At 38.4% G+C, this 9,663-nt stretch overlaps 1 protein-coding gene across 1 annotated transcript; it reads right to left on the bottom strand.

The window, feature by feature from the left end:
- Nucleotides 1–332: 332 nt before the first annotated feature.
- LOC114350433 (AT-rich interactive domain-containing protein 2-like) lies at nt 333–9,441 on the bottom strand. The gene is made up of 7 exons (XM_028301245.1): nt 9,304–9,441; nt 8,070–8,197; nt 7,361–7,523; nt 6,490–6,639; nt 3,626–3,661; nt 1,044–1,135; nt 333–659 (listed from the first exon to the last, which is right to left on the bottom strand). The coding sequence occupies exons 1-7, from the start codon at nt 9,439–9,441 to the stop codon at nt 557–559; spliced, it is 810 nt and encodes a 269-aa protein (XP_028157046.1). The 3' UTR covers nt 333–556.
- Between the last annotated feature and the right edge of the window lie 222 nt (nt 9,442–9,663).

The following is a 9,663-nucleotide window of genomic DNA, read 5'->3' as shown; positions in this document are numbered from 1 at the left end:
GAATGCGACCCTATCGAGTAATCGTTCTATCGAAATGAATACGGATTATGAATACGGATTTAGAACTGTTTTTCAATGGGACGACTTCTGAACGTCAGCGAGATCTTGGCTGTCACAATACGTGAATTAGGCCACAGATGTCGTGTATGAATTTGTAGTGTTCACATCAACGCGTCCTGTCATTTGTCGCGGCGATCTATGCATGCGCAGTGATTGCCATCAAGAACAACGCAAGCTGCACGCGTTGGTTTGGCCGAAGCTTAAAAAAAACACGCCCGTATTCACAAACATTACTATGAGATCTCACAGTGCGCGTGGACGCACAGACCACACACGAACCAATCACAGACTATTCAACACTGTGCGTTCGATTTGCTGCTTCACTTAAGCAAGCATAGTTTTTGAATACGGGCGTTATTTTGATCTTACTTAAACCTTTCACTGTTCACAAACTTTAGATGGCTCTCACTGCCAACGTATTAAGTTATGACGTCACTAATTCTAAGGTGTGACGTCACTAATTGTCTGTATCCCGGGCCTGGGGCCCGCGCCCTTCTCAAATATTGTGCATGTCGTATAATACTTGGGCGATCGTCCGCGATGCTTCCACGTTGCTGAGAGCTATGGACGCTAGATGGGCCTCGTATGAACGGAGTTGGCTGAAAGAAAAATATTGTTCTTAGAGGTACGATAATAAACCAAAAATATTGATTGCGTGGTCTATGAAAACGTGTACAGATTAAAACGTTAAAATAATCGAATAGCACGACAAAGTACTAGAAATCTTCAATAGTGAAAAGCAAGTTTCAGAAATTCTCTAAAAAATATTGATTTATTTCTTTTTCTATTTCTCAAGACCGAAAACGAAACATGCCCTGTGTAAAGCAAGGAATTATTTTTCTTTTTCGATCATTCTCGAGTCAGCTTAAATAAAGGTATGCACAATTTTCTTAACTACGAGAACTTAGTTCGTTATTAGACTAGACTAACTACTAGAACCTTTTTTTTAATAAAATGAGAGCAAATTGTTATTTTTTACTTACCGCCTGCCTGTGTTGGAGTAAATGACGATGTTCCTCAATATGAGAGCCGCAGTCAACCGTATGCTCTTCGTCACTGGACCCTCATTTTCATCCTAAAGAAATATGTACTAGATTAGTTACCAATTGTAATTTGAGTAAGGCTCGTATTCTATAAATACACTCAAAACTCAGTTCTAAATTCTAATTGATCGATACAAGTTATTTGATTTTAAGTATTTAAGCCAATTATAAGGATGATTTTTTCTAAATTACTAAAATTTCTGTTACCCTAGAGGGGTATAGGTTACATTAGAAGAAGGGGAATCATTATAAAAACTCAGCGAAAGGAATCAATTAGCTGACAGTCCAATACCGAACAGTCCGTTGGGCTATTTACTTTGAAGCGAGTTTTGAATGTTTTCTAGAATACTATCTTATGTTTGCAAACTATAAAATTCCCCATAATATGACATCTATTACTGCTACGTTTGAAAAAAAATACATCATCATCTACTTCGAAAATAATAGGCAGCACATAAAACTAGACATTTTCATTGTTTTACAACTATATTTTAGCTTGATGTGCTGCCTACCATAGATAAAACTGTTAAAAAACACAACAAGGTTACAAACACAACACAACACAAATTACACAACTAATGCCCGGTTTACTAATGTCAACTGATCTTAACTTGCTGTGTAGTAACTTCTAAAAAGTAGGTACCACTTTTGTATGAGAGGCCATTATAGTGGTAAGAAAAGGCCAAGTGCTGCTAGAAACTATGGTTATTGAAATAGAAACCGGGCATTATTATTATTAAAACATTAACAAAACACACAGTACAACACAACATCAACTATCACCGATGACCGCATGTTACTATGAAATGATTCTATGAAAAAGTTTTGTTTTCATATAATGTTTACTAAAATATTATATTTTGGTTGAACCTTAATGACTCATCTTAAGGTGGAATCAATAAAAAAATTAAACATGCTTTGCAGAATGATATAACTACATATGTCTCGCAAGTTATTGATTATTTTCAAAATATATGAATAACACAATTACACATATTCAAGCTGAATAAAAAATAATAACACATGCTGTTTTTTTAAACTATTTCAAGACTAAATACTTTATTCATTTAAACAACTCTATTTATTTAGTCCTAGAGCTGGAGATAATAACTTTTACAAATCAACTATGTATTTATCAACATAATTTTCACTCAAATTGGCTATACGTTAACGAAATTGTATAATGAAGCGTAAACACAAAACAACACAACAACCACAACAAAAATTCAAAAGTAGATCCAGAAAGTATCATAAAACACCATAAATATACCACAACTGTCACTCATTTAATTGATCGTTGATTTAACTTTCTTTCGTTGAACAAACATTCATTCATGTAAAAAATGTTAAAGTTGTTAAATAAACTTTTATTTATTTATTTATTATTTATTTATTTCGTTTCAGCTCGGAATGACAACTTCTCAAAATGACAACCGGGACGCAAAATGTCCACTTTTCGAAATAACAACTTCTTAAAATGTCATCTTCGCTAAAAGACAACTTCTCATAAGGGGCCATCCATAAAGTACGTCACACGAATTTCATGATTTTTTGACCCCTCCCCCGTCCTTGTCACAGGTGGTCACATTTCTGAGACCCCCCCCTCCCTAGTGTGACGTCACATGTTTTGCAATTTCACATCGAAAAATTATTAAATTAACAAAAAAATAGCAACAATAAAATCACGCGCGAGGTACGGTTCATTTGGCGGCATTATAGGCCAGTAGAATTAGATTTTAAATGTGAAAAAAATCTTACAAAAGATTTTATTGATTTAATGGCTTCATTGGTTGCCCATTAAAACTCTCCTAGGTTTTCGACTTCGACGGAGTTGTGCTTAAGTGGTGGGGGTATTTTTCAGTTTAATTTATATTTCAAATTACGTGATTAGTACCTCTAGATAATATTAGATTTCGAAATGTGATGTCACAAAACTTAGGACCCCTCCCACCCCTTGTCACACCATGTCACACTTTGTCGACCCCCTCCCCCCCTCTTTACGTGTGACGTACTTTATGGATGACCCCTAATGTCTATTTCTCACAATGACAAATTCGCATTTGGTCAACTTCACACAGCTGAAACGATTCATCGTTTTATGTATTTAGATCAGCACAGGCCCAGAACAGACAGTGAAACGCAACTGCACAGATCGTTGCAGTTGCGTTTCACTGTCTGTTCTGGGCCTAACTGGGTTGATCTGTAGTTAATTCACGTATTTTGACAGTCAAGATCTCGCTGACGTTCAGAAGTCGTCCCATTGAAAAACAGTTCTAAATCCGTATTCACACGGGTTATTTCGATAGAACGATTACTGGATAGGATCGCATTCAGCGATTTGTTGTCGTTGAAGTTTTGTTATGTGAATAAGGCTGTATTTTCGAAAATGCCGCTCGTGTCGTTTTGCTCAGTTACTTATCAAAGAAAACACGCCTTTACTCCATTATTCATTAAGCTCAAAACTATACCCCTGGATCTACTTTCCCAAAACAAAAGCACGTTGCAATGCGTTAGTGTCTCACCATCTGATCCTGCGTGCGACTGACATCGGCCCTGTTCTGCGCGCGTTAACACACACATTAGTGACGTCACACGTGATAAGTGCCATATTAATAATGTAGCTCCCACGTAAGCTATCGTATATTGACGATATAGAGCTCAAAATCGTTTGGCAATCGAATGTCGACGAGATACAACAGTTTAAATGGGAACCATAATTTTAAACAATAATGAGTGCTATCACATACATCGGTCGTCATTTAAAACGTTATCTCAGTAAAATGAATAAAAAATATCCGATGTATATGACCGGGTTGAAGCGATGGATGCACTAGAGGTGACGTTAGAGTTTAACAATTATCTAAACAACTACGTATGTAAGAGAAATATGTTGTAAAAACTCTAAGTAACAATAAATTGATGGTTAAATGGTTACACATATGTATACGCGGTGCATTACTACCCGCGCCTATTAAATAGGTATACTTAGGCCCAGAACAGACGGTGAAACGCAACTGCAACTGCTAGTTACTTTTGAGTTGCATCTAAGTTTCTGCCATAGCGTCCGTTGAGAGACCACACATGGCGCGACCAGTTTGAAACTTTCAGTTTCATTCATAAGAATCATCAGAAAGTTGCATTTTCGTTGCAGTTGCGTTTCACCGTCTGTTCTGGGCCTTAGTGTTACCAGTGTGACTATGCTTTCATTTTTTTCTCTAGTGTATCCCTCGCTCAAATGTTCACAAAAGCGACATGGTTAACAGCTACTCAGTTAAATAGTCAAGAAATACTACAACTCACACTAGGCTACAATTCGCATATGCAAAATGTGTGTGTGAGTTTTTTCATATAAATTTTTATGGTATTGCCAATTGAGTTGAGTAGTAAAAGATTTCTTTTTATGACCCAGAAAGTATACAATTTAGACCCCAATGCCTCCGTTTATATGGTTCTTTGTTTACTTTTATAAAAATTAAAGTGGATAAGTATGGATGCCCAGTGTGAGATTTTTATCAATAGTTTGAGAAGTACAACAATCATGCTTTTTAATGATAGATAGACTTGTCTCATTAAATCTATCTTTGTCTCACTCCTCAGTTTATCACTTTAGATTTAACACTCACACAAATGGACACCTGAATCTATCAAACTATCACTAAAATACTGTTAAAGTAAAAAGATCATTTTCGAGTATATTTCTCACTTCATCTTCTATTAAGGGTGGATTCGACTAAACAAGGGTTAATATTAATCTCAGAATAAATCGTCAGTTTTGACATATTTCCCATACTGAAACTGTCAATGTGCCAGTTATATCAGGAGTTATTCTCGGATAAAAGTTTGGTCGAATCGGGCCTAAGATAATATCTTATTATTATTATTTTCTAAGGAGTGAGACAAACTATCTACATTGACAGATTTTAGTACAATCGAACATTAAGTTACCTTTGTTGGGCCATGTCGCTTAATTGTGCGCAAAAATGTGATGAAAAAGCTGATTATTGACATGTAAAATGATCATACAAAGTCATTAGCTTGATGGCCAATATGACCTGTATTATACCACACAAAGTTGTGAGTTTGATGGCCAAGGATATGATTCAAGCTACCTATGATTTATTGAACTGTATTATGACTGGTCAAGACTTTTGAAGCTGCTAAAATGTAACCGTCTGAATTTAATGTTTTGTCAGACATAATAAAGTTAAATTGGAATAGGCTACATGACTTTTATGATAGATCAGCACTTGTATCTGAGGTCATGATTTAATATGTATGGGTATACCCATACGAGTCGTTTTCCAACAATAAGCCCAACTTACAATATTGTATATTGTCGAGGCCTTAAGAAAATCGAATATTTTAAATTCCCATTACAAAGAAACGTTTAGCTGTATCTTGTCGTTACAAACACCCATATTAACAAACATTACTATGAAGTGTCAAAGTGCTCATAGACACACAGGGTGCCAAAAACCTATCCATAGACAATACTTGAATGGCGGAGTGACACACACGAGCTCTATTCAACGCTGTGCGTTCAACTTCGCATGGCGTTTCTGCTTCGCTTAAGCAAGCGTCGTTTGTGAATACGGGCACAGAATAATAATAAGTACTACGTACAGAAGCTTTACTACGCGAAGGTATTTTAAAAAAATTATGCTCAATGTCATTAACAATATGGTGTAATTTAGCCTGTCTCAAGAGTCAGGCACCATTTTGTTGACAAACGTCAGTGATCGGCACTGCGCCGAAGCTATAGGGCTGAGCCCCGATTACGGTAACTTTTAACGTCTACAATCCAGACGCGTTTCTGATGCGTTTCTGATTCTGCAATACGATTGGTCAAAACAGCTGGCGTGCGCTGTTGAACGACCAATCGTATCGCAGAATCGAGCAGCGTGTCTGGATTGTTGACGTTAAAAATTACCGTAATCGGGGTTCTGACTTCGGTAAAATGATGTGACGTGAGGTGCCAAACTGCGGAAAATGGCGGAGCAAATACATGAGTAAGCATGAATTATATTTTGTGTTTCTATTATTATTCAGGCAGTTAAAAAATACTGCACAGTATTAATTACACCACCGTTTTTACATATAGTTTATTGTCTTTACAATGCAAATGGACGAAGATTACACGTGCGTGCGTCAATACTCGCTTGTGATTGTCCTGTCGAATAAGTACCTCAGGAGGGGTAGTCGCGAGTGTTTTGTTTTCGATGAAAACTTGCGGAGATGAACAGGCCTGATACGGGTGTGATTCTTAAATCATTTCAAAAGTTAAAACTTATCGTAAACGCCTATGGCGAAAGTATATTCCAAAATGGTGTAAAATGTTGATCAGTGTTCCTACAAAGAGGTTGATATACTGTATGGTGTAACTTACCATGAGCTCTCTCGGGTTGAACATATCTGTAGCGTGTTTGTTGAGCGCCGCTAGCGCCGCATTCGGCGGGTAGCCGCCGAGAGAAACTGGCTTGTTGCTATCCGAATCCGCAGCTGTGTGCCGTCGCGCGTTGAATATCGCTTTTAGTGCCTGTCGATGATAAGAATAAGAATACATTTATTTGCTGAAAACACGGTATACAGGGTGTTAGGTAAATGGGTATATGAGCCGACACTAGCCCATTTTATTCATACAAATCGATTAAATTTATTCGATTCTATTAAATTTATTTTGTATGAAAATTAAAAAAATTAAAATGATGATATCAAATTTCTGACTTCACCATACCATTTATATGCCCATGTTAACATGGGCTAGTGTCGGCTCATATACCCATTTACCTAACACCCTGTATACAGATGTTACACAGAAAAATTTTCAGTCATGTTTTGCTTACACGAAGCATGCAAATATTTATAGCTCAGTCAGTACGTGTGCGTTTGCCTTGCATGACCGGTTGTGTTTTATGCTATATCTCCACGAGTTGTTTGTTATTGTTATTTGTTGTTTTTATAGAATAAAATGCATAATATTTAATTCTTTGTGATTTATTGTGTAACAACAACGTTTATTCCAGATAATTAAAATTCGCAGATATAATTATGATTTTTCGTAGATAAAATTAAAAATCAAACAAATAAAAAGTCGATTAGATTTCTTAAGAAAACATTCTCGATTCTAAAAAATATCGATTAGGTTTAAAAGAAGCGCTTCACTAAATAGAACTGTCATAATCACCTTCTTACCCTGAATAAACTATAATGAAAGTCACTGACGAGTCAATCATGACTTCTACTACATATACACTTACATGCTCACTGCAGTGTTTGTCAGTAAGATGGTTGAGAAGCGCGAAAGTCCGGCGCGGCACCCGGTCGCAGTCTAACCACAGACAGGGCGCTTCGCCCGCTGCGTTGGTCGGGCAATGGACGCGAGCGGCATGCGAAAACACCTCTGCTGCGTTTGCGAATGACCTAGGAACAAAAACAGGGTTTGTTTTAAGCGAGTTCAACTATCGAGAAACTAGACTCGAAAGAAATAAAGAAAAGTTATCGTCACTGGCCAGATGGCATCAAAAATGTTTAAAAATAACTTTTCTTAACAAACTGGCTGTCTTATGCCCGTTTTCACCATCAATCCCTAATTTTTAAGTGACCCCTATGAAAACAAAACTCCAGCTGTTATGTGTTACCATAGGAGGTTAAAAATTAGGGATTCATGGTGAAAACAGGCATTAAACTATATGGCGTAACAAGTGAGTCTTTATTTTTAAGTAGTAACCGAATGAGCACATTATTGTAAGCGAATATAACAAATAAATGAAGACCCAGCTTTTCACACATAATTTAAATCAGCAGATTTTAAATCTGCGTTTTCAGACGTTACTCCAAAGAATTATTTGATAATTGCGTCCAGCACTGAAGAGTGTTGGAAGATTTCCATAAACAAAATTTCACAACCAGTATCAAATTACCATTGTAGGAAATTACTGTAACATCTAATACCAAATCTTCACTTACTTGCCACAGCCTCGCCAATGGCATATCCAGGGCGTGTCATCCTGTTGATTCGGCTGTAAAGGCGCCGGCAAACTTTGCGTCTGCGGCGGCGGCGTCGCAGTAGGCTTCGGTGTTGGAGGCTTTGGCACCTGTAATGTAAGAAAGAGTTATGTGTGACATAATAGACCTTTAGTATCCCTTGACAATAGAAAGAGAAATGCAGGTTATGGCGTGAGAGAGCTGATCTTCCCTGCCCTTTTTTCCCTATGTCTGAGTCCTCCACCTGGACATAAGCTTTCCTGGCTTGCCTGGAAGTCTTTAAATAGACTTTAGACGAAGGTCGGCTGTAGTAAGGATAATAATCTGTTCAAGTGGAGAGATGGCTCAATCTAGGAGTGCAAGTGTGGTTCTGTTCCCCAGTCGACGAAGCAAATGATGTCATGCCCTCCGTGCCCAAACAACTGCACGCAGGAAGATTTAATGAAGGCTACTGACAACGCGGCCACTCTGGTAGCGGAGTTTTAGGTTGAGACTGTGTCGACACGACAAGAAGATCCCTTGACAGATGTTGCAACCCAAAGTGTAACTAAATCTTCTGATATACAGCCGTCGAAATGCGGCGCGTGAGCGAAACGCGACTGAGACGGAACGTGAGCGCACAGAAACTAAACGAATGCAGTAACTCTAGATCAAACAAAAAAGAACCCTTCTGTACTTGTTACTACGGTCAATGTGTGTGTAAACTTTTATTGGGCTGAGTTACACCACGTAACTTTAACGTTTTTGTATGGAGTTTGACAGATTTTTGACGTTTGTTAAAGTTAAAGGATGAGAANACATTTGGCAAGTGCTGAGAAGAAGCGCCGCAACAAATTCAGTCACCACTGTCTGCCGGTTAATATAAATAAATAGAAATAGCAGTAGTAGGTACATTCGATTCAGGAGCAGTTCACTGAATTTACCATGCATTCTTGTATGGTGTATCATAAGAATGGGTATATAAGATTGCGCGGTATATTAAACAAGGTAGTGACGTGCTAATATCTAGACTTACATATTAAGGTACTAGTTGAAATGACTCGCATACATAAATTTGAATAACTTGGATTGACCAATCCCCGTAAGCAGCGCCTGTTCACAGACATGACGAGCTAACTAAGCAACCTCGCCATGGAAGAGGGCCCTTTAGTTTATTCTATTTATGATATAACACGTTATTATGATGATGATGATTGTCCCCAGGCTCCCCCGCGACGAGGAACCGGCGCCCGAGGCAGGCGAAGGCGGAGGAGGCGACGAGGAGGCCCAGTGAGCCGAGCGACCGCTCGCGGTGCGGGCGCTCGCCATGTTCTGCTTCGGGCTGTGACGTGACATAGTGGGAGCGTGGTAACATTGTGGGAGCGTTGGGTAGCGTGGTTACATAGTGATAGGGCTGTGACGGTGACGCTGCGGTGACGTGTTGTCATAGTGGTACCGTGGTAACGCAGTGGTAACACATTGGTAGCATGGTAACAAAGTGGGAGCGTGGTAACATTGTGGGAGCGTGGTAACATAGTGGTACCATAATAACAGTGATGTCATGGTAACATAGTGGAAGCGTGGTAACACAGTGGGA

Source organism: Ostrinia furnacalis, unplaced genomic scaffold (genome assembly GCF_004193835.3).
Source record: "Ostrinia furnacalis isolate ACB-3 unplaced genomic scaffold, ASM419383v2 OfSCF0890, whole genome shotgun sequence".
NCBI lineage: Eukaryota > Metazoa > Arthropoda > Insecta > Lepidoptera > Crambidae > Ostrinia > Ostrinia furnacalis.
This window is presented reverse-complemented; position numbering and strand designations above follow the sequence as displayed.